The following is a 27,262-nucleotide window of genomic DNA, read 5'->3' as shown; positions in this document are numbered from 1 at the left end:
CACAGGGGCCTGAGGCAGGAGACCCTTGTCTACAGCCCCGAGGTCAGTGGCCTGAAGATTAGAGTCACGACAGAAGGAGCCTGACACCAAGAATCACAGGCCTCGTTCACATCCCACCTTCATTCACCAGGTTGCTGATGTCACAACCTGGGGTACATCACTAAACTTCCCATAGTTCTGACTCCCAACATGCAAACACAACTCATAACTCAGCCACCGGGCTCTAAGCATTAACGGAGCTGTTGTGATAAATGCCATCAGCAGCAGCAGTGACCCTGGTCCTGGGTGCCGACCCAGACTGCCCACTGGGCCCATGAGCCCACGCAAGCAGCCCATCCCTCTCACCTGTGGCCCGCCTTTGGCCTGCGCGCCAGTGGCCGGCATGCGGATCTGCGTTCCCGCGGGCATCGGTGGAAGCGCTGGGGCTGGCACTGCCGGCTGCGTCACAGCAGGAAGGCTGGGCGGGGCCACCACTCGCACCTGGGGCAGCCCGGCCGAGCCTGAGTGGCTCACGACACGGGCAGCAGCCTGAGAACTCGGCGGGGCCTGGCTGGATGCTGGGGACAGCATGGTTCCCAGCTGTGGCATGGTTGGCGAAGACACGAGAAGAACGCTGCGAGGAGCACCCAAGGAAACAAGACACGAGTCAGGGCACCACGCGAAAGGAGCCTGGAGGGAGAAGGCCCGACAGGAAGCGGAATCGCTCACCCTGACGTAGACTTGGCCGGTTCTGAGACTGTCGTGGGGCCGCTCTTGTTCACTGGCGGCACCAGCGGGGGGGAGATCGGCGTGGCAGGCAGAGCAGGCGTGGTGGGCGTCACGGGCGTGACCGGGGTCGGGGGCATGCTGGAGTCGCTGAGGCTCAGCTGGCTCTGCTCAGATGGGCCGCCGCTCAGGAGCTTCACCGGACCCTCCTTGCTGCTGGACTTCTGCAGGCACACAGGAAGAACACACGCGGCGTGAGCAAGGCTGCAGGGATGGCTCGGCCCCTCCACCGCCGTCCCACGAGGTCACTCACCACCTTGGACGGAGGCTTGGGCTTCTGCTGGAGGGCTTTCCTGGCTTTGGCCGCAGCTGCTTGGGCTTGGTGGATCCGCTCTGTGGGCAAGAGTGGGCAGCTGAGCTCAGGAAGGAGGGTGGTCTTGCTGAGAGCCAGGGCTCTGTCCCCTCCTGCACAGTGGTGTCCTGCCTGAATGCCAAGGAGGAGAAGAGTGGGGCCGGGACAGAAAGTCAGGGCTCTGGGCTAGCGGGGCACACACCAAACTCCTCCTCGCTGCGGTCCCAGTGCAGGTAGATCCACAGCTTCCGCCCGATGTCATACTTCACGCACGGGTCCTTCTCATAATGTAGCCGGTCCAGGGCGCCGCTCACCACCGTGTTCACCTAAGACCCGGGACAAGGGAAGGGAAAACCACCAGCTCATATGCCAGAGGAAAACCTGGGGTTGGGGGGAGGCACAGCCCCCACACAGAGCCTACTCCCAGTGGCTCACCTGTCACTCAGCAAAACAAGAAACTATGAGTCCTGGGGGATGGAGTCGCCCCGAAGACGGTGAGCTGAGGACCCTCAGCAGACGCTGAAGGAAAGCCTCACCATCAGCAAGGTCACATGGCACCTCTGCTCACCCTTCTCCAGACTCCTTTTGGGTTTTTTTTTGGCCACACTGCTCAGCCTGTGGGATCTTAGTTTCCCAACCAGAGACTGAACCCAGGCCCCTGGCAATGAAAGCTCAGAATCCAAACCACTGGACCGCCAGGAAATTCCTCATCAATTTTATTAAATTTATGTTATTCCAGTCTGTATTCCCTCGTGCGGGCTTCCCAGGTGGTTTCAGTGGTAAAGAACCCACCTGCCAATGCAGGAGACAAAAGAGAGGAAAGTTCAAACCCTGGGTTGGGAAGATCCCCTGGAGAAGGGTATGGCAACCCACTCCAGTATTCTGGCCTGGAGAAGCCCCAAGGACAGAGGAGCCTGGCAGGGTACAGTCCATGGGGTCACAAAGAGTCAGACGTGACTGAAGTGTCTTAGCACACACATTCTGTATTCCCTTGTAAGCATCCTTAAACAACCCCTGAACAAAACATGAGCAGCCCTTCCCCTCACACCTGCGTGCTGGTGACGTCGGGCGCCAGGAACTGGGAGTCCTTGAGCAGCTCACAGATCTCCGCCCGTGTACCCTCCCCGTTGGGCAGCCGTGCTGCCGCGTCACGAACTAACACCAGAAACAGCAAAGTGCACGTTAGCAGGGTTCCTGGGGGAGCCAGCCCTCAGCTGCTGACCCAGCAGCAGGGGGACACGGCCCTCTGGGGGCGGCTTCCTCCACACCCCTCACACTTTCAGCCAAGGCTGAAGGCCCTGAACTTGAGAGTTCACGGAGTCCAGGAGATAATTACAACTTCAACTGAAACTCAGCATTTCCTTCCACTGGGAGCCAAGGCTGGCACAATCTTTGCTGGCATATGCTGCCAACCACATGCTGGCAGTGCTGTGATGTAACAGAAATCAGATGATTTCTTACCACAGCACAGCTGCTGTGACAACTCAAAGTCTCATTTCTACTCATCACTATGTGGGAATCAGAGGAGTCACAACACCTGCGGCAGTGTCGCCTCATTTATCATAATAAAGACCTATTTCTGCACCATAAACCTGCTTGAATACTTTTGCAATATGACTGGTTTCTTTCATAACTGTGCATTTTATTTCAGGCATTTAAAAACCGAATTCTGAGAAGGGGACTAGAGGTTACCAGACTGCCAGCAATTAATGGTACAAAAAAGGTGAAAAATCTCACCTTTAAAAGAATCCCAGTCTGGAGGAAGCAAATTCTGGCACCTAAGCTAACTGAACAATTCCTAAAGGAATGTAAACATGAGCACAGAACCCAGGAAGAAAACAAGGATTCCCTGTGACTCTCTGGGCAACAGCCCGCCCTCCATGTCCCCACTGCAGAGCTTCCTGGAGCTACACTGACCCTCCAGCCTGTGCTGGGGGGTGGGGGTGGGGGCGCACCCAGGGACAGGATGGTGACGTAGGCGGGCCGGTCAGAGCGCAGCAGGGAGTGCTCCCGCGCCTTGTTGAGCGAGGTCTCCTTGTCGAACACACCCTTCACGGGCCCCACCACAGACTCGAAGCCGTGCATGCGGAAGGTGAAGGCCTTGTGGGGCTGGCTGTACCGGTAGCGCTCCTGTCAAGAGAAGGGACAAAGCTCCTGAGTCAGTCAGAGGGCTCTCTCCAGCCACCCTGAGCAGTAAGGGGTCGGCCTGGAGAGACTGGAACAAGGAGGAATCAGGCTATTCCACTAGGACCACTGAGCTGACCAGAGTGGGGAAAGGACAACCCCCAAAGGCCAGTCACTAGCAAAGTCATCAAGAAGTCAATGTGCTTTGCTATCTGCAAAAAAAACCATCAAAAGGTTTCTCATTCCCTTCCTCACACCATCTGTTTCAGAAAAGCAATCTCAACTAAGGGGAACAGCTGAGGTTAAGAGTGTGAGCTGCTTCCAAGAATTTTGGGCTCAGAGCATCTCTTCACCTGGTCTTGCAGACACAGAGGTTTATACTGGGTTCCAGTTTTTTCTCACCTGCTCCTGAAAAACTCGCTTCTCCTCCCCCGTGCTGGGCCGCACCACGTAGTCAGTCCTTCTGGAACACAAAGACCTATGGGTCCATTGCCCTTCTCCAGTGCCCAGAACCACCAGGGTCCATCGCCCCTTCTCCAGCACCCAGAACCACCAGGGTCCATCACCCCTATTCCACTGTTCAGAACCACCAGGCCCATTGCCCGTTTTCCAACGTCCAGAACCACCAGAGTCCACTGCCCCTTCTTCAGCACCCAGAACCACCAGGGTCCATTGCTCCTTCTCCAGCATACAGAAACACCAGGCCCATCGCCCCTTTTCCAGTGTCCAAGACCACCAGGGTCCATCGTTCCTTCTCCAGCACCCAGAACCACCAGGTCCATCGCTCCTTCTCCAGCGCCCAGAACCACCAGGGTCCACTGCCCCTTTTCCAGCGTCCAGAACCACCAGGGTCCATTGCCCTTCTCCAGTGCCCAGAACCACCAGGGTCCATTGCCCTTCTCCAGTGCCCAGAACCACCAGGGTCCATCACCCCTATTCCAGTGTTCAGAACCACCAGGGTCCAACGCCCCTTCTCCAGCACCTATAACCACCAGGTCCATCGCCCCTTCTCCAGCGTCCAGAACCACCAGGCCCATTGCCCCTTTTCCAGCGTCCAGAACCACCAGGGTCCAACGCCCCTTCTCCAGCACCCAGAACCACCAGGGTCCATCGCCCCTTTTCCAGTGTCCATAACCACCAGGTCCATCGCCCCTTCTCCAGCCTCCAGAACCACCAGGGTCCAAGGCCCCTTCTCTAGCCTCCAGAACCACCAGGGTCCAAGGCCCCTTCTCCAGCCTCCAGAACCACCAGGGTCCAAGGCCCCTTCTCCAGTGTCCAGAATCACTGGGTCTATCACCCCTTCTCCAGCACCCAGAACCACTGGGTCCATCACCTCTTCTCTAGCACCCAGAACCCCATTCTCCACGGGAACTGAAGGGAGACCAGAGAAAAACACACACCTATAGGTGGATCCTGCCACTCAGACTCCTGGGGCAACACTCCCACTCTGGGAGCATGCTGCCCCCCAGGGAGACTGAGGCAGGCAAGGACCCATGGACCCAATCTCTCTCCAGCTCTCCGGCTCTAAGGTACAAGGACGTGTCAGCACAACCAGGGCGGGACTGAGACAAGGGTTTCCTGGGACACCACCCTCAGTCAGGGTACTGCTATACTCACACCCGAGGAACAGGCGTTGTGGCATCTGAGCTGTCCTCAGTTTCTTGCTGGAGAAAGGAAAACAGTGACAGGTCAATGGAATGCAGAATTATGGTTAACTCAAGGGTTCTGGAAGCCCAAGACGAGAGAGCTGGTGGTTCTCAACAACATACCCTAAGAAGGTTCTCAACAACATACCTTACAGAAGGCCTGGTCTTTGGTTTCCAGCCATAGCTGGAAGAGTGCAGCTAACTCCTTTTCATTATCTTGGGACTGGCCTATTAGAACAAAAAGGCAAAAAATAACAACAATGTGATCTAAAGGCACAATGTAAGGACCCTACTTCCTCCTTCTTGCTGTACCTATGCCCAAGGAAGAACCTGTCAGGGCCGTGGCAATGGTCCTGTGTAAAGAATAGCCCTCAGCCTGGACTTCCACACGCAGGATGAAACTGGACCTGTCTGACAACACTCACAGAAATTAACTTGAAACTGACTTGAAGGGATTAAAAACCTGACAGGATTAACTTCAAGTGTCTGATGGACATCCACACAGGCGGTCTAGCCAGCACCTTAACTCCTCAGTCACGTGACCTCACTGGCCTCCCTCTACCCCAGCCAGTCACTCCCACTATCACAACTAGATCTTGTCATTCTCCAAAACAGGAATCTTCAGGATGCCTAATCCAGTTTCTCAACCCTGGTAATACGGGATTACCTGGAAACTTTTGAAAATGCTGAGGGTCAGGCTCCCCCAAACTAACCAATCAGAACAGGTGTGGGGAAGGCCCAGGCATTAGAATTTTTTAAAGTTTCCCAGGACATTCCTGGCAGTCTGGTGCTCAAGACTCCATGCTTCCAATGCACGAGGTGCTGGTTCGAACCTTGGTCAGGGAATGAAGATCCCACATGCTATGCAGCACAACCAACAAAAAATTTTTTAAATAAGTAACAACAAAAAACACTTGTAGAAAGCGCGGTCCAGATCCACTGTCTCCCTAACCGGAGGGGAGCTGCAGGAGAGGGCCCTGACAGCCAGGACACGCAGCTCTCCACAGCGCACGCAGAGGTCAGCTTTGTGGCTGTTTGCCTATGTCATGTCTCTGGTTGCCCTGCACAGGGCAGAGCTGAGCAGCTGCAGTGGAAGCATCTGACCCATGACCCCGAGACACTTACTCCCTGGTTGGGTCAGGCCTGCCGCCCCCGGCCCCACGCCAGCTGGACCCATGGCCTCAGCGCACCTCTGGCCACAGCCTGCATTACTCTTTCAAGAGCACCACCATTTCTTCCATGTCCACAGACCCTGTCATGACCCTCCTGAGTTGCAGGAACCATGGAGGCTAATGAACACTCCCTATCTCCTGACTCAGACCTCACAGCTTCCTCCCAAATCTGTGGTCACTGCCTCCAGTGTCCCTCTCTGCCTCTCCCACCTCGGAGTCCCTCAAGGCTTCGTCCCAGGCCCTCTGGCCTCCTCATTGGGCCCATGCCTCTGGCTTCTCTTACTGCACACATGCCCACAGCTCTCTACCCTGACTCTCTGGTCTGGACTCTAAACCCACCATCCACTCAACACCCCAAAGGAAGCTCAAGGTCAAGGCAGCATGTCCACAACCACACGCACGCTCCTTACCCTCACCAAGCCTGACATCCTCCCCAGCTGCCCAGGGTGGACCCGTTTACCGGGTACGAGTCCAGCACAGTGACACTTGACACCCTCTTCCTTCACTCACCACACAGTCCATAATGACCTCTCTGGCTTTTACCTAAAACTCTCAAGTTCATCCACTCTCCCTACCCAGGTCCAGATTATCATTATCTCTTTGCAGGCTGGTTTGATCCTGAAAGGAACCTTCCCCGCCCCACTGACCCACAGCACTCCCTCCGTGGGAGCCTCTTCCCCTCCTGCTGCTGGGCTGTTCCCTAGGCATCGTGAAGAACTCTGCTCAGATGACCTTCCCCAGGACAGCTGTCTCGAACTCTGTATGCACTCCACACCAATGCCTCATTACAAATATCTACCCCTACCAGCACTTTCCCTTACAAAATGTGCATGTTTGCTATTTCATTTGAGTATTTGTTCCCCAAACAAGTCTTAAGCTCCACAAGGGGAGCACACTGTTTACGTCACAAACCATTATCCCCCCCACATCTAACACTGCCTGACACCTAGAAAGTGAATCACTGTTATAAGGAAGGAACGAACCTACTGCTTCACAAGCTTCTCTCCATGTTTCTCTTCACAGATCACTGGACAGAGTGGAGAGAGGTTTGAGTATTTCCACAGGAAATCAACATGAATCTTCCTCTCATCACCAAGTTATTTCAAGTACACGTTACTACAACTTACACAGTAAGTGGGACTTTACAAATTTATAACAAAGGAAGTCTTTCCTGTAGAAACAGCTTACTTGGGGCTGACACATTATCCTCAACAACAAAGCCCATTTTAGGAAAGAAAAACAATCATATTACTGTAAGTTACCCTCAGGGCACAGATACGAATGATACAAATACAGGTGTTACTATAAGACCCCCCCACCGATTTCAATTCAGCAGCCCTGGGGTGCATCGGGACAGAGGGTAATTTCACCTTAGCCAAAACCCAATGGGGTTCATGAACTTAGACCGTGAGAGCTCCTAAGGGCCTGGAAGGATCCTCTTACTGAGCAAAACACAGCCTAACACTGCCCTTCTCAACATTCTCGTGGCCTGCATTGCCCAGAAGGCACCAGAAGCTTAGTGGAGAAAATGAGAGAGAGAGAACCTCTGTGACAGGTCAGTGGTATACAGTACTCACCAAGCAGTTTCCACTGCTGGGTTTTCTCCTTGAATTCAACAAACGGAGAGAAGCTGGACGGCACAGCTACAAGAAATGGACACCCATGAGCAAGCCACACAGGCCAGAGAGTGCTGAACCCAGAACCACCGACTCCCCTGGGCTGGGAGGTCACTTCTGTATATCAATGGCGTTATCAGGGCAGCACAGCCCATCGCCGCATGGTGTCAGGCAGAGTCACGATGGATCTAAGCAGTGAGGCTGCACTCTAATAGGAGAATCAGACAAAGGCGGGGGTGGGTGGGAGGGAGATAGACCCTATAGAAAAAAGCACCTTACCACGGCTTTCTCCACCAAGATACTGCAGGGCTGGTAATACCAACTCTGCCCAGTTGGGGGCCACAGAGAACCAGCTATTGAGGGAGCTGGCTGGAGAGGACTGCCAGTCCAAAACCCGCTCTTCTAGCTGAGGGAGAGAGTAAAGGCAGGACCCAGTTAGATTTCCATTCGGTTTCAACACCAGCAATTCCATGGCTGTGCCAGAACGAGCTGGCGGTGTCTGTCCAGTGACCCCAAGTCACAAAGCAAGTTGGCTGCAGATCTCTGGGGAGAGCCCAGAGTTCTCAAGCCACAGTCTGCTGAAGATTTCTACCACCTGAAACCGCAGTGCCCTTGGCTTTTCCTAAACTCTTACCAAAGGAAGGCTTGCCTGTCCCTCCAGCAGCAGGATCTCCAGCAGAAGAGAGAAGAAGCTGGAAGATATTTCATTGATCCCAAGGCAAGGCTTGAGGTCTTCGAGAGGCCTAGGAAGGGAAGAAAAAGATAGGGACCACCAAAAAAAACCCACACCTCTCAGTTGCTGTAGGCCCTCCAAGCCTCCTAGCAGTCACGGATACAGTTCAGGGAAGGACCACACCACGTACTTTCCCCAGGACCGTGGGATTCAGGGCTCAGAGGAGGCACCGGCACGGGGGTGGCCCTGAGCCATGAACCCCTCTGCTCACTTACTCCTCCTTGATGGCAGGTATGGCCAGTGGGGATGGAGCCTGCGAGAGGGGTGGGAGCCCTTCGGGACCACTCAGGGGTTCAGCCAGGTCCTCTACCTCTGACTTGATCAATTTTATTTTCTTCTTCTTCCTTTCCTCTTTTTCTTTAACCTTTTTTTTAAGGACAGCCAAGTCATATAGGGCTGGGGGAAAAAACAACATAAGTCATAAAAGTGCAACTTCTACATCAGGAAATGATGGAGCTTATCTGCTTATTATTTTCCCAAGGCCCGCTAGTAAATGAAAGAAAAGCCTCAGTAATAAGACAGAGTTTCGTTTTTAAAACCAAATCCAATGAGTGCTTTAAAAAGCCAATGATCTTCTGATCTAATAACCATTCTCCACCTACAAATCCATAAGAGGTGATAACGAAACAAGGATCATCAGCAAGGAAGAGGCTGTGGCCACATTTCCTTCTGCGCTATGCAGAGGCCTGTATGAGCAGACACCAGTCGGATGTTCTGCAGGATGTTCTTACCTGCTAGTGAGCCCTTCCTGCCGGCGTTCACTCGAGTCATGATGTCATTCAGAGTCAAGTCCCCTGTCAACAGGTCCGGATGATCCTAGACACGATATTCAGGGATGTGTTATCAAGGCCCCAGAGAGGAGCTAGACACTGCTGGTGATTTTGCCCGTGCACCTAACAGACACAATTAGATGGTAGATGTGCTTGAGGAAACTGTGTTGAGTTTAAAAAGTACACAGAGAAAAACTACTGCTCTTTCTAACAGGGCAGAGAAGAACCTTTCATGTGTGGCATTTACAGTTCATAAAGCTTTTGTGCATTCTTTATATGTTCTTCAAATAGTATTGTTAAGTGGTGCTATATTTTACAAAGACTGACAATGTGGCTCAGAGAAATGAAGGGATTCACCCAACATCACAGTGAGTGGAAAAGACAGAGACAGAACCTGGATTTAACTTCCATGGAGACTCCGCCCATCTCACCCCTCCGCCTTAGGACTGCCTTTCCTTCTTCCACTACACTCTCTGGCTTGGTGTTACCCTGATTTGGTGGTGTGGAGGAACAGAAACATAAAATGTGGGAGGAGTTAAGACTCTGCTGCTTGGCTCTGCTGCTTGCTAGCCATCAGGCAGAAGACAAGCTCCCTGGCCTCTCTGAGACCTGCTAACTGGACACAATGATTTACACAGCAGTATTGTCCTAAAGACTAGATGAGACACCATGGTGAACATGTCTTATGAAGTCAAAGCGTTTTGTCTTCTCCTCGCCATCTTTGGTGTTCCTGGGCCTCCATGCCGCTCCTGCCCTCTGACAAGTACAAGGAAAGGGGACTGAGGACGTAGTGACTCCCTGTACAGTTCTCAGGACACCCGCTCGGAGATTAGACTGACAACCTACCCACTACCCCCTCCAATCTTACTGGTTGGTATTTCCGCTTCTCGTGGTGCTTCTTTAACATTATCTTCAGGTCACTGTCCCCCAGCTCTATTTTATCTGAGAGAAAAGGAATTGAACCACATGGATAGTCCTTATTTCCACAGGGCTGACTCACATTTTCCTGGCCACTTTAGTATTCAAAAGTAAGACATTTCTGGGTTTCCCTTCTGACACGTGTGCTACAAGTACCACAGTCTTAAAACAGGAACAGTCACTGACTCAACTCTGCAGCTCTTCTGTAACCTGGTCAGTAACAATAATCTCCATACTCAGCTGCTCCTGAAACACCTAGAAGTTTCTTCACGGTCTTCTTTGATTCCTATCCAATTAAAAATATTCTCTAATTCCATGGACAGGCCAAGAAACTGTTATGCCTCTGGTTACCTCTCTTGTTCTATTATTAAACTGTTCCTTAGTATTGTTAATTTAAGACTCTGCTTTCTTTAGGCCAAAATGCCAGCTGATCAACTCCTAAGGGAAATTTTCAGAGTAAAGGAAGGAATGCTAGCTGGCCTATTTGTTAAAAAGTAGAGCCAAACAAAAACTTCTCCAAACCTCCTAGTTCTAAGGAACACTGCTCTTTTCTGGCAGGAAGAAGCCAGTGCTGCTCCCCCCATTAGACCCCCCCCAACGCCCCAGGTCCACACCCCGGCACCAGACCAGCGCTCACCTGCAGTTTTCATGTCCGTGGTGGAGAGTGTGGGCACCACCCTCAGGGGCACAGCAGGGCTCGGGGAGCGTGCTGGGGAGCTTGGAAGCCACGAGCTAAGATCTTCAAAAGAAAAATTTCCTTGTAAATCCAACATGGCCTTGGACCCCGGCAGGGGAGTCTGGCCAAGTGGTTGTTTGGGTTCAAGATGGCTAAGCCAACAAGCGGGAAGCCAGGTTCCAGCACTTCCTCCGGACCCCTCCCAGTCAGACTGCAGCTCTCAGGTCACGTAAGCAGCTTTTGCAGGAGGAGACATCCACAGAGGTGGGTCACTGTGGAGGCCAGATCACTACGCCCCTCCTGTAGGGAAGCAGTCCTCTCAAGCAGCCGGCAGAACCAGAGAGCCTGCAGTAGGCCCAGGTGCACCCAAGAGCCAAGGGCGAAGGGGTCTGCAGTCACAGCCGCCCAGCGGGAGTGTCTCAGGGCCCGAGGACCAGGGGCTCCGAGCCCCACCCCCGGCCCAGACAGACCACAGAGCACAGGGATGGCTTCCTCATCGCGGGGGTGGGGAAACGGTGCCCACTGGCTCCAGTCGGACAAGCAGCGGCACTGGAGATGGGACACCAGCCCCGGGGGCCCGAGGACACGCACCCTCCTCGTCGGAGGACAGCGCCGTGTCCCCACACTCTTCCTTCACCTCCCGCAGGACCTTCAGGTAGCGCTGCTGGGCGCGCCACTCCCGCTCCTCCGGCGCACGCGACGGCCAGGGCCGCTTCTGCCGGGACGGGAAGGTGGGGCCGCTCCGCCGGGCCATCTCCAGCAGGTCCTGTATCCAGACCGGGACAGGGCAGGGTCCTGGCAGCTTACCCTGGCCAGTGCCCCAAGTCCATGCTTCCCTCTCTCCTTCAACAAGCTCAATTCCCTCCCTCCGATCACAAAGATGCTCGTGGATGAATATGTTCAAATAAAAGGGGCTTGTACTGATTATGGTGGAAAATCCCAAACCAGAGAGGTACTCCATCAAGAATGAATACTTACACCAGACACCTAAGTAATTCCACTCCGAAACTTACAGGTCCTCTAAGGGCCACAACTACCTGACCCCGAGGCCTCCCGAGGCTGGTCCTGACCTGGGGCCACTAAACCTGGCTCCCCTCAGGCACCCCAGACATGAACCTGAGGGCAACCTGGTTCTCCTGCACGACCCACCATGGACCTGAAAGCCACCTCTCTGGGTAAATAAAGAAGCTACGACACTTCATCAATTCTAAGACATATTCTTTTTTCCCCTCTGTCCTAACATCTCTGAAACCACGACACGTCTGAAAATGCACCTTAAGAAGGAAGGGTGCACAAGGCCGTCTTGGGGGTGGACAGGCAGCTTCCTTCCTCATGGTCTTTCCTTGCTGCCCCACCCCTTCAGGTCACCAGCTGCGTGTCCGCGCGGCTCCCGGGAAGGGGGACACTTACGCTGCGCGAGGCCAGGATCTGCTTCAGCAGCCGGTGGAAGTACTGCTGCTGGGAGCTGAGGTAGCGCTTGTACTGCGACCGGAAGCACAGCTGCCGGTACTTGACCACCTCGGGGTTGAAGTGCCCGTCTGCAGAACAGGCACAGCCACGTCAGCCCTTCAGCAGCCGGTGGAAGTACTGCTGCTGGGAGCTGAGGTAGCGCTTGTACTGCGACCGGAAGCACAGCTGCCGGTACTTGACCACCTCGGGGTTGAAGTGCCCGTCTGCAGAACAGGCACAGCCACGTCAGCCACCGTCCACGTGGGCTGGGGAGGCGACAGCTCTGCACTGACCAGGGGACGGTGTTGGGGGAGGGGAGCGTGCAGACAGGGGCGGGGGGGCGGGGAGACACAGGAAGCACACACTCCGGGACTCGACTCCCTGAGGCTGTGCAGGAACCAGCCTGGAACAATACTCAACAGCAAGAAGAGTCACCCTAGAGGCAGTGACATAAAATGAGGCCTGATTAGAGCAACCGTGGGAAACGTCAACTAATGAACATCGGTCAGTTTCATGGGTGTGCGTTGTATACACTGTTTTTCAACTTTTCTTATGTTTAGAACATTTCAAGATTGGAATCGATATATATATATACCACTATGTGTAAGATAGATGATGAGAACCTACTGTATAGCTTGGGGAACTCTACAGGTTTGAAGCAGGAGAATAACACAACCCAGAGCAAAAGAGAAAGACGGTCACCACTGCAGTGGTCCAGGTGAGCCAACAGTGGCTTGGTCCCACCTCATCTCCCCACACCCAAGGCAGAGCCGAGGCCCCAGGAGGCCTATAGACCCTGCTGTGTGAGCCCCGTGCATCGCAGCCTCTTCTTCCACCAGCCTCCCTTCTGCTCCCTCCACCCCAGCCCCACTGGCCTCCATGCTATTTCCCAAGTGCACCATACTTTCTCGAGGCCTTACTCCTTAGAGTCCCCTCCACCTGCAAGGCTTCCTGCTAAGACCCAGCAAGCTGTCTTCACAGCTTGCTCCTCAGATCTTCACGCAGCCTCTGTCCAAACGCACCTCATCAGAGAAACCCTACCCAATTACCACCCAAGACAGCTCCTTCGTGTCACTCCCAGGCCCACTACCCTTCCTTAGTCTCTGCAGTGTGTAACACCAAGACACACTTGCTTATCCATCATCTTGTTTTCCCCTATTAGAATTAAGAGCATGACTGTACCTCCACAACCTTGAAGAAGGCATATGTCAGCTGATCAGTTAAGTAGTGGTTAAGTGAGCGGCAGTAGAGCCTTGAGATGTATTTCAAGGGACAAAGATTAGACCTGCTGACAGCCTGGATGCTGGGGCAGGAAGAGGAGCGTGGTACCCAGATCACTCGACACAGGCAACTTGGTGCCATCGCGGGAGCCATGGTGAGAGAAGTCCATTTTGGAATATTAGATCTGAGCAGGGTGCTACAATGTGAACTTAAGGAGACAGATGGAACAGCTAATCTCAGAAAGCTAAAACACGGCATCAAAATGTCTGTTTTTATTCGAACCGCCCTTAATGACATTCCGACATGATCAATAACAGCAAACACGTAGAACAGCACCTGACACGTAACTGTCATCATATAAGGGCCGTGCATATATGAACTCACCTCATCTTCACAACCCCCCTTCCCTGCATAAAGAAGATACCACTACATTCTCACATTACAGAAGAGCTTGAGGCGTGGAGAAATTACATAACTTGTCCAAGGTCACACAGCTAAAAGGGGAAACTGAGTCTGAAAACAGGCCATCCAGCTCCAGAGCTCAAGCTCTCAGCCACCACATTGTAACACTGCCTGCTGTAGAGAAATAGGGAATTTGACTTTTAAGAAAAGAGGCAAGAGTTTAATGCTACTGATGCTGACACACAGGAACTAGATGAAAATTCTACTTCTTTACCTCTTTACTTCTCTGACGTGACCTTCCTTCAGTCTTTAGCTTCCCCCACTTTTGACAACCACAACAGACAAATGCTCTATTAAAACAGAATTCTGAGTACATCAAACTAAAGAAAACACATCACTAAAATCAACTGTTTTTAGTATTCTTAATGTGGTCACTGGAAGTTTTTTACCTGAATATGTGGCTCATGTAGTATTTCTATTGACCGTGCTGAGCCACAGAACAGTGGAAAAGGCAAGTACAGCCCTGGGTGAGGTTGGTAAGAGGGCAAAAAAGCCTGGTAGGCGGTGGATTTTATTCCAAGTGAAGGCAATTGGCAAATATTCTAAAAACTGAAACTCTGAGATGCTCACGCTGGTGGCTGTGTGGAGACAGTGTCTGAAGTAGCCCCAATAAGAGCTCCCAGAGGAGAGCTAGTAGATGGGAGCAGGCAAATAAGGAGGGAGAGTGGGCATAATGGCAGGAGCAGAGGCAGGAACAGTGAGTCAACGAGGACTCAGCAGAGAGGGGTATGCTGGAAGGGTGTGCAAGGCCTAGGAGGAAGTCAGGAACTGGAGGGCCACGAGTGCAAAGTAGGGAGGCGAAGGTCTCACTTCAGATATCAGACATTATGGTCAAGACATCAGACATTACGGATGGATTAAGAAGAGAACTGAAAATCATCTGCTAGTCTGCAAATTGCATTTTCACTGAAAAGAAATATGGACCAGAGGAAAAAATGAGCACTGGAACAAGTAGCAATATAGGAATATGGGCCACACAGTAGCATAACAGTGTTAAATTCCATACTGACATTCAGAATTTAAATTCAATACAGTACTTTATGTATTTCTGAACATGATCAGAAATGATCAGGCTTCTGGTTACCTAAGAGAATGTTCTTGCTTTTTGGAGATGAATGCTGAAAAATTAGGATTTTTCAAGTGGTTCAGGGAAACTAAAAATAGTGGTAATAAGCACAATAAGGACAAGAAAATAAATGAGGCAAAATGTTAATAGCTGGTGAACCTGGTGAGGAGTATGTGGATGTCAATTACAGATTCTTGTCACTTTTCTGTAGGTGTGAAGTTTAACATTTAGAAAGGTGCTGACAGGTACAGGGGACAGCCCCCCAAGGACTGCACGCTATGACGTCTTTTCAGAAGTTTGGAGAAAAGGGAAAATGACAAAAGACGATGAAGGGGACAGATGGTTAATGACTTTTTTAGTGTGAGATCCCTGACCCCATCTACAGACTGAAAAAGAACAAGTACAGCAAATACACGCGGTGGAACAACTGCTAAGAAATGAGGTCCCAGAGGACGCAAAACATGAGAAGAGCAGGAGCGGGGGTCAGCCTTAAATGAAGAAAGGTCCCTCCTCCAAGACAAGTAGGTGAGGTGGCAATGACCACAGTGAGCTGGGGTGTGGCTACAGCTGGGAAGCTGAGTCCCTGACTGATGAGGCTTTCCTCAGAAACAGAAGACCAGGGAGCCTGACAAGCATCTGGGCTTAAGAAGAAAAGGGAGTCTATTTAAAACATTACCAAGAAAACAAAACCAAAGGTAAGAGATCACCGGCAGCAATGCCAACTCAGTCAAGACACATAACCACAGTAACCATGGTGACGCAGCCATCCTCATCAACACTGGACCTGAAACACGATGCAGGACAGTGAGAGTCACAGAACTCCTACCCTCGACGTTCCTTGTCTGCATCCTCACCAGAACCATCACTTTGATTCGGAAGGAAACGTGCCAGCGTCACAGACAGTCCCTGACATGGCCTTAACCACCAACCAGGCCTACCAGCCTAACTCTCACCTGAGACTCTGGCTTCTGCCACATAAACCCTGGCCAACCAGAGGGGAAATCCTCCTTAATAAACCACCAAAGAAGGGAACACTCGTTTGAACCCCTAAGATAATGAGGTATGAAATGATAAGCTTTTTCTCTCCAATATTTCTGCAGCTGTCAAACTGTCCAGTTTAACAAAACTCAAGAGGTGGTGTTTTTCAGGGGCTCCTGCCAAAGCAAAGTCATCCCAGAAAGCGGGAAGGGGAGAAGCACCTTCTGCTCCTCTCCATGGGACAGGGAGCAAACGGGGACTTCAGAGTAACCCCAAACCCACTCTGGAATCCCCAGTGTAATTACGGATTTAGGAAAGGATTGGTGGGTGCTAAAACCACTGGGGAAAACAAAAGCTTTTTGAAAATAAGATTATCACATGGTCCCTAAATACAACCCTAGAGATTGCATATTAATTACAGGGGGAAAAAGGTGCCCTTACAGTCAGTAGGCCTGGCAGACACCACAGAACCAAGTGATCAAAAGAAAGACTGACATCACATGCCCCCTGTGGGGGTGGGGTGGGGAGATGAAATTTCCCATTTCCTTTCTTGGCAAAATGTTTAACCCATTTATATCGTAAGGAAGCAACATGGTAACTCCCCAGAAAGCAAGACATTTTACAATTCAAGTGTCCTGGGCTTGTCACAAATGTATTTTGAAAGACAAGGGAAAAAAGGTCCTAGATTCAGGGAGCTAAAAGACAGGAAATCCACACACCACACACAAACCACGAGCGCAACCTGGATTTAAAAGTTGACCACAAAGGACACTGAACCACTGGGAAAATCTGAACAAGGGGTACTATGCTATTACTGGTTCACTGTGATGTTTCTTGGGTGTGGTATTAACACTGTGATTATGTGGAAGGATGTCTTTGCTAAGAGATACACTACATGCTGAAGCGCCTGGTGGGAAAGTGTCAACTTTTCTGCAGAAAAAAAGTGTATGGGCATCACATACATATACAAATGTGTGATAAACCAAACGGTAAACTGTCTTTAGTGAGTTTTGAAGACTAGTCATAAAGGGTGTCCTCAAGATGCTATTAATATTTTACTTCTTAATCTCAGTCATGGCTACACAGCTGGGTTCATATAGCAAATCAATGAGCAATACCTACTATGATTTATGTTTCCTATTAAGTGAAAAATTTTTTATTAAAAAAAAGAACAGCCTAGGCAGCAAAGTGCTTCCTGAAACCAGTCTGACTGAGTGGACAATGTCTGCACATAAAAGCAAAGTAACGCGAAAGGAGTACGCACAGAAAGGGGCGTGTTCCCACCCCCGTGCCTCTAAAGACATGACTGTGGGGCTACACACCTCGGAAAAGCTTCTGGGCGATGTGCAGAGGGTTCCCAAAGCGGAAGTTCTCCCCACTGAACAGGGCAAGGATGAGCTGATTCTGCTGCTCCATGCTGTCTTCAGGAAAGTGGGGCAGAAACTGCTGGAGATGTTCACGCTGCGAGTCGCTCAGCACTTCCTGCCACGTTGAGAGGCTGACTACATCAAAGAAGATCTCGGGCTGGGAGAATCAGGAAAAGCAGGAGGAAAGCCAACAAGAAAAAAAACAAAGTTCTTAAGTTTTCTGTGCATAAGTGGTAAGATACACATAACATGAAATCTACCATTCTGTCCATCTTAGGGTGTATGGTTCAGTGGCATTAAGTACATTTACAATGTTGTGCAACTATCAACACCATCCAAGTTTTTAGTTTTTTAAACAAACTAAAATTCCACTGATCTTTACTTAATTCTGAAATCTTGAGAGATTTGTCAGGAATCCCCTTGCAGGCCTGTGGTTAAGACTTCGTGTTTTCACTGCCGGGGCCCGGGTTCAACCCCTGGTTGGGGAACTAATATACCAAAAGCCGCACAGGACAGCAAAAAAAAAAAAAAAAACTTGAGAGATCAGTAAAGATTACATATAAACCACAATCTTATACCCAGCAGTAAATAATAATCCTCAGGAAAATGAGCTCAGCAGAGAGAATCTCATTTAGAAACCACTTCTGCCAACAGGGGATAGGATGGTGAACATCTCAGTTCAGCTCAAGACGAGGGGCAGAAAAAGTCCACGTGGGAGGCAAGAACTCGAAGAACTGAGGGCATCTGCTGAGAACCCGAAGCAGCAGGACCGGGTCTGTTCTCCACTCAACAGTTACGTACAGGACACATCCTACGTGCTGTGTGCTAAGATGGACGAGTGCACATACCGTCTGGAGGGAGAACAATTAAACAAGCTATTTCAATGGAGCGGAAGTTTACCCGTGAGTACACGGGAGAAGCACACCTCCCAGACTTACGGTCTCAGAGGACACCTTTCATACCAAGTGACATCTAAGACAGCAAGGGATAAGAGGAAAATGTGCTAGGCAGAAGGGTTAAAAACCCACAGAGCAAAACCCAGATTAATAAAAGAATAATTACTACAAAACAAAAGACAGCAGCGACCTTTAGGGGCAATAGAGGGGAAGAAGAGGAGAGTTAGCATTCAAGTGGGGGTTCCACAGGTGTTTTATTACTGCTTAAACTGCATATATATGTGTGTATATACGTATGTGTGCACTTTATATATTCTTATGTGAGACACCTTTCACTTTTTAATTAAAAAAAAAAAAATGTTCAGGGGACTTTCCTGGTGGTCCATCGGCTAAGACTCCACTTCACCCTAGGTAAGACCTGATTCAACCAAGTAAGTAAATAAATAAACAGAAGTCCAGGCAACATCAAGAAGCTCAAGAAGAGAGAGGGCGAGGGAAGCAGCAGACAGTAAGATGGGAGCAAGGGACCTAGGAACACGGTGAGCACTTGTCACTTTATCCTGAGTGACAAGGATAGACAATAGGGAGACACTGAAGGGTGTAAGCAGGAGACAACCAAGAAATCAACCACCTGCAGGTGTCTTAGCAGGCAGGCAACACAGCACCTCCGGCTCCCTGTCTAAGACCTCCCCGCACAAACCTGCTTCTACACACCACGTTACTACTGGCATCTCAGCACCTGGCGTAGAGCAGGTACTTAGGTAAAACAAGTGCTTGCTGGCTGACTGAACGACATACTGAGGTTTACTTGAAAGAGCATGCAAAGAAAAACATGGGTGGGAAAGACATGTACCAAGTTCAGTAGCTGTTACTTTGGGAAAGGAGGCAATACGGGCAAAATGGTGGCTTTAATTTTATCTACAATTTTTAACATAAGATGAAAGAAAAATCTGAACCAAATATGACTAAATGAAAGTATCTCCCCAAACTGAATGCATGGATGTTCACCATATGATACTCTATACCTGTCCGTATATTTGAACTTTGGCAAAATAAACAAATAAACACATGTTTCAGCATACCTAGTGCCTTGCACATAATAAGCACTAAATAAATGGTAGCCACCTTAACAATGATGACTACACAGCTCAACTGTGAAAAGGGGTCAAAAGCACACTATTAATACTATCTCAAGAAATGAACTATTAATTGACTAGAAAGCTGGTTACCTTATGGACAGATAATGTATGCATCGTGTATCGTGATTCACAACTTGGGTAAACATCTAATATAAAAGATACACATAAATTCTGTCCTTAAATATAAAACTTCTTGGGACTGCTCTGGCAGCCCAGTGGTTAATAAGACTCTGCTTCCACTGCACAGTGATGCAGGTTCAATTCCTGCTTGGGGAACTTAAGATCCTGCAGGCCGAACGGCCAAATAATTAAAAAAAAAAAAAAAAATCTAGCGAACTGTTGAAAATTGTCTTGTTAAAATATGGCTTATGCCATATTATCGAGTGAACATGTTATTAAACATGTAGAATGCAGCTTACACTTTCTTCCTTAATCAGAATATTAAACCGATTTACACTTAAAACATCGCTCTGGTTGCAACGTAGAAAATCAGAGAAAAGGGAGCACAAAAGACTGAAAACCTGCAGAGTGTAGAAAAGGCTGAGAAGAACTCCTAGAAGGAAACAACGGCGTGGCTGTCACTACTCACGTCCTCCAGAAGGTCCTCAGGCAGACTAACCCTGGTGCCCCCCAGGAGGCAGTCCTCCATGATCCGCGAGCCTTGGCCATCCCCACACGGGCCCAGTTCCAAGGGATCCGTCAGCATGTGGTCCAAGGAATCCATTGTTTACGTTCCACAGGTAAGCTAGACAAATCCGTGCAGTCAGACCATGAGACACAAAGGCAGAAATCCCAGGATCTGTCGACACTAATGTTCCTTCACAAAATATCCAACCCAGAAAATAGTCAATCTCTAATTTCTTCTTTTACCTTATCCTTAAACCCTAACCACTGCTACACAGCTCTTCTGCCTCCCTCTCACCACAACCTCATCAGAATTTCACATCTTATCCAGCCGGTCTCCCCCAAACTCAGGACACTTCTACAGCAACTCCCCAATCAACAGAATTTCTTATACCTTCATTTTACACACGAGCAAAATGAGACTGACAGATTAAATGATAACTAGATCAGAGTCCACCATTTAGATTTCCCTAAGGGACTAACACTTTCACTACTTCTGGGGCTTCCTTGGTGGCTCAGGTGGTAAAGAATCTGCCTGCAATGCAAGATAGACCTAGGTTTTGATATTCGGGTCGGGAAGATCCCCTGGAGAAGGGAATGGCTACCCACTTTAGTCTCTTGCTTAGAGAATTCCATGGATGGAAGAGCCTGGTGGGCTACAGTCCATGGGGTCACAAAGAGTCAGACATGACTGAGCAACCAACACTTGAAATCTCTCACGCTGTCTAGTTTACTTAATATTGTTTTTTAAAGCAACTCTTTGCTGTTCCTTCACGAAAAAATTGACTGAAAATCCAGAGACTAGTGAAGTTCAGAAAGTAACACTAAGTTACTTAATAAGGGCCTATTAAGTGCCAGGCCTTTAATTCTTATAAGTGTGCAAGACAGGGTTATTACATCTGCACTACAGATACTACAACCTAGAATCAGAATAGATAAGCAACTTGCCCAACCCCAGAGGCAGGATTGAAATTCAGGTGTGCATGACTGCAAATCCATGTTCTTAACACTAAAAGTCAGTGGCCAATACACCTCAGCTGATATGTATAACCATGCAAATATAAGCTATTTTTCTCCTTCCTGTAATAAGTGAACACTGTTGGCTACCTCTAGAAATATACATATGAGAATTTTTTTAGAGAGCATCTCATAAGGCTGATGGCTGGAATTAGGTGCAAAGCAGAGGCCATAGTTATTAACAACTGGTCCAAGGGGAGGCTGAACTCAACCACTCTACAAACGTTTGCTAAATCCCTTCTCAAACTCTGATTCCTACCAAATGGAAAGGAATAAAAACAGATTCAATACACACCAAACTCCTAGTCTCATCTCAGCGACTCTGAGCACATCTTACCTAACTAGCTATCAATTTCCTTACCTATCTAAGATGAAGAGGAGCAGGACCTGGTCCTCTGGTCCTCTCTACAGTTATTCCCAATCCTGGAAGCCTGCAGTGAATCATTTCCAGATGGATGCATTTATATAACTTAATGCAGTCATGTAATGACTTATTCTGAAAAACTCTCAAAGGATACAGAGCAGGCCTGTAATATTACTGTTAAAACAAGCACCTTTCCGCTAATTATTTCAAGTTATCTGGAAGAGACGTCAGATCTACATAATGATACAGTGGAAAGACTCCTGTTCAAAGCAGCTGCGTGGTCCCCAGGGGACTATGTCCTATACCACCCTTCAGTACACGATGAAGGACGGCATCTTTAACACTTCTGATGCCTAAACTACTGACACCGGTGAGAAAGCACATGGCATTTGCCTTTAACAAAACTTTTAGAAACAAAACAAAAAAGTAGATGCAACCTGATGCTCAGAATAAAGCCCTCTTACCAGAACTGGCACTGAAGAGGGTTACCAGCGGCAGTTTTATCTGACTCTTAGGAGAACCACCTGTTTCACAAACGGCTCACCAGTTTCTTCAGTTACACTGAACGGATCGCTAAATGTAACCTATCCGAGTGGCAACCTTTGCCCTGCAACTATTCTTTAGAAAATCTCAAAACACAAAAAAGCAGGCAGCTGCCAAAGGGTCGGGACCCCGGAAGCCAAGGGTTTTTTAGGGTTTTTAACTCTTGCGGCTTCCTGCACCGCTTGACTAACCAGGAAGGCCTCTCTCCTCAAGGCCCTTCCCGTGCATCTGGGAGAGCCTTCCCTCCCGGCCCCTCCCCAACACAGAAGTTAAACCCCAGGCTCCGGCCGCGACAACCGCCCGCTTCAAACTGCAAACCCCTCCGCAGCCCCCAGGCCCGGGTCCCGCGCCACCTCCGCGCCCACGGCCCCTCCCCCACACCGCGCTAACCCTAACCCCCACCCACCCAGGCCGCCCGGCTCCCACCGCGCCCGCTCCCCTGCCTCGAGCTCGAGGGAGCAGCGACCCTCGGAGGCCCGGCCGCTCGCTTCCTCCCTCTGCTCCCCACACAACACTTCAACGCTTTCGCCGCCCCAGCCCACCCTCACCTGCGCCGCGGGAGTCGGTCGCGTAACCCGCCGCACCTCTCAGCCCGCGGGCTCCCGGACCGGACGCGCTCGCTCCCGCAAGGCGTCTCGGTGCGTGCACGCTCCGTGGTCGGGCGGCGGAAGGGGCGTGGCTTTCAGGGCGGGGCCTGGAAGTGCTGGGGGCGTGGCTTTCAGGGCGGGGCCGGAGGTGCCGGGGCGGAGCTCGCGAGGCACACAGCCTGTAGTTTCGAGAGCCCGCAGGGCTGGACCCTGGAGGGCGGGCTGGTGTCTGGCTCGTTGATCTCACCAGGCTTAGAAGTGTCCGGAGGGCGAACCCGGTGTGGCCAGTCTTTACCTGGGCGCGAGCTGAGGCTCCGGAGCCCATGAGTGAGTGAATGCAGTTTTATTAGCTAACGTTTGCAGAGCGCAATACCCTGCTCCCGGCACCTTGAGCACTTTCCATCCAAGAATCTTTGTACCAGCCACGTGGTGCGCTGTTAGCTCCTATTTTGTGATTTCTCAAGTTTCATCGAGGAGAATGTTGATCAGAGCCTGTGCCGCTCCAACTAACCCGGGCGTGGCCCCAGTTCTCTCTCCCATCCCTGGATCCTCGACCTCCGGAAAGAAAGTACACACATTTAAAATACATTTGTAAATCAAACTCGGTAGCCTTCTATTACTATACCTTCTCTCAACTATTCTCGATAGTTAAGGACCTAGGCCCCTTTCTTCTAACTCGCTAGGTTTTATTTTGAACGGCTTCGAACTTCTTATTACACAGCTACTTCCAACCAGTTGTTCGGGGACCGTCCTCTGTTCTCTGCTTAGAAATATGTCAGACAAGCTGGCAGGCCAAACTAGTGTTCCTCCCTGCTTGGAAAATAGTGGTTTCCAAACAAAGCCAATCTCTGTTCCCTTGTTGACTGCACGCCTGCCTCTAGTTCCCTTTAGATTGTTGGGAGGGATCTGGAATTACACACCACCAAGTAAAAGGGCAGGGGAACAACGTTCCATACTGTCATCCATAAATTCCCAGACCCAGTGTCTCTGACCACACCAAAGTAAACCAAAGGGTCAAAACAATGTAAGTTGTACTATTAAAAAAAAAAAAAAAAGTAACTATCAGAAGCTCTTGTATTTTGTACACATACAAACAAGAAGGATGTTTATTAAAAAAAATATTTATTAATTTTTACACCTGCTGAGTAGCACAAGACTATTAACACTATAACTCACTGAATGTACATAAATGTTCACATTTAAATAACAGGGTAGGGTCAACATTTCCAACCTGTGGGTCAGCTTCAGCAACTCACGAAGTGCTTTTTAGCCCTACACGTCTTAAGAGTTTTTTGAAAGGATAATTCCAAATCAGAAAACAATTCAAGAAGACCAAAACAATAGATTTTTCCAGAATAACAGTAAGTTTACATGATGAAATGTCTGTTTATGTGGGCACAAATCAAACAGTAAAAATGTAAAATCTGTATGTAACCTACTCCAAAATTTCCACATTGCACTGAAGTTTATAGTGCCAGTGTGTCCTAGGAGAGACCACAGTATAAAGTGGCTACAAAATTTTTTTTCAAATTGGGTCTTAGATGGCTTATCATCTGCCATCTCTTCAAATCCAAGTCCTTTTCAAAATCCACTACCTTAAAATAAATGTGCTGAATACCTGATCTTAAAGCAAAGTTGTTTGGCTCAACTGCCACACCTGCATCTCTGGTTGATAATATACAAATTATCAATAGTTCTAGAGTCCTTACTTATTCCTTATAAGGACAAAAAAAAAAAAAGGAAAAGAAAGAACTTAGATGGGAAAGAAACAGAAGTCCTTCCACAATATTTTTTCTCTTCTGTGTATTTTAAAACTTGAAATAGCTGGCATAAAATGAACATTCCATTCAATGATAGTTTTCCATCTTAGTCAATAAGTTATTCCTGAGGGGAGGGAGGTACACTGCTGGTTCAAATAAAAAAGGAACCCAACAGGGCCAAAAAACTAAACTGGATCTTTGGGAAAGCCTGATATTCTTTACCTGGCAAATCTTTTGAGGATGGACACTAGGACATTTGTAATCATCACAGTGGAGGACTGTGGGACTCAGAATCTCTACATTGTGACACACAGTCTGTATTTTCTGTTGAAAACATCAGCATTACCTCTTTGTTACTAAAGATACAGAGTCCGTTTTCATTTTCCACACTACTACCTAAGAACTCTCAGGTTCTCTTAGTGCCTAAATTTTCAGGGCTAACTACATGAATGAGGTCTCAGTAATAAAGTGCAAAATCTACATATTAGTAAAGTTACTTCAATAGAATTGTTTACTTTTCAGAAAGGTATCTTTTCCATAAAGAAGCTACTATACTTCTTAATTTATAGTGCCAGTTTTTACCCAGAAATGTAAATAAAATAAATTAGTTAACTTCATTTGAAACTGAAGGCCAGTCTTCCTGTCCTAGAATGATAAATTCTACCATTTCCATAATTATTCTAAAAATGTACGTCACAAAAAGTTGTTAAAATACATATTGGTTTCTGCAGTGTTTTATGTGCACAACTGGAATGTACGGTAAAAAGAAGGGAAATACCTTCCCCCACTGAATTCATAGCTACTAAGATTCCCAAACAGGAACAATGATAAGAAAAACTATCATTGAGGCAAAATTTTCTCCCTCTCCCAACTGACAATGTAATACGAAGACTGAGTTTCTTCCAGATCCCTTATAATTGCCCTAACAGACATTATAAATGGTCCCACCTTTTTAAATTTTTCCCCAAGGTGTGAAGTTAGTTATCTTACCAAAAGGCCCAATAAATTGCAATATATTTAAAGTGTTAAGAAATAAGGAGGACCACTTTTCCATCCAACCTGAAAGAATGTTCATTTTAAGACAGTATTGGAAGGACTAAAATACACTGCACGCTGTGAGCGAGGGTTGCAGGTACACCTGGGAAGAGCGAGGGTTCGCCCTTTATCAATGAGTGGTAAACGGATCCTGAAAGGCAGGAAGAGGTCTCAGTGCTTCCCACTCTCTGTATAGCTGCTTTAGCCATTTTTCTTGATACTGTCATCTCCAGTACCTCCTTCATACAAGCTCAACCAGAGAATGGGAGGCCAAGCTCTAAGGTGGGAGTTTAAATTCTGCTGACATCAAGCAACCTTTCCTTGTACAGGGAGTCCATAGTTGTGGAGTGATAAAGTAAGATCTATCAGAACACGAGGTTCTGACCTAATCTGCTAAGGACCAGGGTCTGTGCAAAGCACTACCAAGAGCCCAACAGCTCTTTTCCCTAAAATGGCAAGTTTTTTAAAAATCAGCAATAAGAAAAATTTAGATGACAGTTTTTCCTTCAGACCATCGTAAGGTTTCATCATTGTAATTTTCATATGCAGTGGGCTCCCTTTGTTAAATTACTGAGAACGCAAACTCACAAGAGGAAGCAGTTCTGACCTAATATGCGCCTACAAAATGCCCCTTTGCCTTTGGTGCTGTGGCTTGGGATTAAGAAGTCCAGTGGCCATGGACTTGGCACATCCTTTCTCCACCTTTGGTACGACACAATACATCACTTAATATTTCCACAAAGGAAAAGTAAGGCTTATCCATGTGTTAAAAAACCAGTTCAAGAGCAAGGCAAAGTTTTTCCAGCTTGAAATCTGAATGACGGGAACTCCTAGGGTTTGAAGAGTCCACTTGGTAAAGATGATCTTGCTAAAATAAGCCCTGGTGAGGATCAAAACTGTGACTTCCAAACTCTTGAGTGAATGATAAATCTTAAAAAGGAGTTGTAAGTGTCAGAATCTTCCAGACATATGAATAAGAAAAGATATGATGTGACTGCTTGATTCTGGCTTGAGGGTGGGAGTTACGGTTTAGTGATGTGCACTTCGCTGTCCCCATTCCCGTTGGTGGTGGTTGTGATGATGTACTGGGTGGGCTGTTGGCTGGTGGTCTGGGGGTCCAAGTCACTGTGTCCAGCTGGCTGAACCTGGACTCCTCCAGAGAGAGCAGACACTTGCTTTTCCTCCAATTCTGATTGACTTTCTGATAACACATAATGACCCTACAGGAAGAAAAGGATCTTTAGAAGTCTGAGGCCAGAGGTCGGGGTGAGAGCCATGGTGGGGGGCGGAGGAGAGAAGGAATATGCAAAGAAATGTTATAAGGGGAACCCAAATAGGAACCTATGGGGGAGATGGTTTACCTAAGTCCTTCAGAGGGGATAGTCCAGCCATAGAAGTAAACTACAAAGGTGACTTAAAGGAGGACCTTAGTTGTCCTACCAAATGATAGAGTGAGGAACATCAGGTACAGAAATTTGCATCATGATGGTAACCTACCTGGCAAAGGAAATGTGCTATATATTGTCCCTAAGAATTTAGAAATTCATAAAATAAGGTGACTGTGTCAATTAATGTCTAAACGTGAATACAAAATGGATCAAAGAAGAGATAGTTAAATTATCCTTAAAGAGGCAGAATGACCCCCCCAAGTCAAGATCCATGGTTCCCAGAGTTCAGAATTTCAAAGACCCAGGAAAACTAAAGTAAGAATTAATGTTCCCAAATTTTAATTTGCCAAGTGAAATCATTTTTTAAATGCTGCTGTCAAATGAGAGACATTTTAACACTCAAAAGCACAGGAAGAACACAGTCTTAGAATAAAGTCCTTTGCATTGAATAAATTTGACTTTATGAAGACATACACTGTCTTAGTTTTTCCTCATTTTTCCCTCTGATCATAAAAAACATCTCCATGTCAGCTACCTTAACATTTTTAAAGAAAAGATGTGTCTGTCAGAAGGAAGATTGGTCAGCTATATAGACTGAAAGAGAAAAAAGTCACGGAGGAAAACCGTGATAGCAGCCTTTCCAAGGACAGTCCA

The 27,262-nt window shown here is 48.6% G+C and overlaps 2 protein-coding genes across 17 annotated transcripts in view; both read right to left on the bottom strand.

The window, feature by feature from the left end:
- NFRKB (nuclear factor related to kappaB binding protein) overlaps positions 1-22,465 on the bottom strand; it is a 31,040-nt gene extending 8,575 nt beyond the window's left edge. The window contains exons 1-21 of one of the 10 annotated variants that reach the window (XM_081534034.1): positions 21,760-22,465; positions 19,880-20,035; positions 17,211-17,412; positions 12,123-12,250; positions 11,304-11,478; positions 10,674-10,775; positions 9,987-10,060; positions 9,080-9,164; positions 8,564-8,744; positions 8,250-8,358; positions 7,895-8,021; positions 7,577-7,642; positions 4,976-5,055; positions 4,799-4,845; positions 3,584-3,644; positions 3,013-3,187; positions 2,106-2,212; positions 1,260-1,383; positions 1,019-1,098; positions 709-929; positions 346-613 (exon numbers count right to left, since the gene is read on the bottom strand). In XM_081534034.1, the coding sequence (XP_081390160.1) occupies positions 346-613; positions 709-929; positions 1,019-1,098; positions 1,260-1,383; positions 2,106-2,212; positions 3,013-3,187; positions 3,584-3,644; positions 4,799-4,845; positions 4,976-5,055; positions 7,577-7,642; positions 7,895-8,021; positions 8,250-8,358; positions 8,564-8,744; positions 9,080-9,164; positions 9,987-10,060; positions 10,674-10,775; positions 11,304-11,478; positions 12,123-12,250; positions 17,211-17,412; positions 19,880-20,014 (2,547 nt within the window). In that variant the 5' untranslated portion in view covers positions 20,015-20,035; positions 21,760-22,465. Of the gene's footprint in view, positions 1-345; positions 614-708; positions 930-1,018; positions 1,099-1,259; positions 1,384-2,105; positions 2,213-3,012; positions 3,188-3,583; positions 3,645-4,798; positions 4,846-4,975; positions 5,056-7,576; positions 7,643-7,894; positions 8,022-8,249; positions 8,359-8,563; positions 8,745-9,079; positions 9,165-9,986; positions 10,061-10,673; positions 10,834-11,276; positions 11,479-12,122; positions 12,251-17,210; positions 17,413-19,879; positions 20,048-21,759 lie in introns of those variants that run through there. The other 9 variants (XM_081534040.1, XM_081534038.1, XM_081534043.1 and 6 more) reach the window with 9 other exon arrangements.
- A 1,063-nt stretch (positions 22,466-23,528) lies between these two features.
- PRDM10 (PR/SET domain 10) overlaps positions 23,529-27,262 on the bottom strand; it is a 147,173-nt gene continuing 143,439 nt past the window's right edge. For all 7 annotated transcript variants that reach the window (XM_081534046.1, XM_081534045.1, XM_081534044.1 and 4 more), the window contains one exon: positions 23,529-26,440. In XM_081534046.1, coding sequence (XP_081390172.1) covers positions 26,243-26,440 — 198 coding nt within the window. In that variant the 3' untranslated portion in view covers positions 23,529-26,242. The remainder of the gene's footprint in view (positions 26,441-27,262) is intronic.

The sequence above is a fragment of the Giraffa tippelskirchi genome, chromosome 10 (assembly GCF_054371585.1).
Source record: "Giraffa tippelskirchi isolate mGirTip1 chromosome 10, T2T-mGirTip1v1.2.pri, whole genome shotgun sequence".
In the NCBI taxonomy this organism is placed as follows: Eukaryota; Metazoa; Chordata; class Mammalia; order Artiodactyla; family Giraffidae; genus Giraffa; species Giraffa tippelskirchi.
Note: the sequence above shows the minus strand (reverse complement) of the source record. Positions and strands in the feature narration are given on the sequence as shown.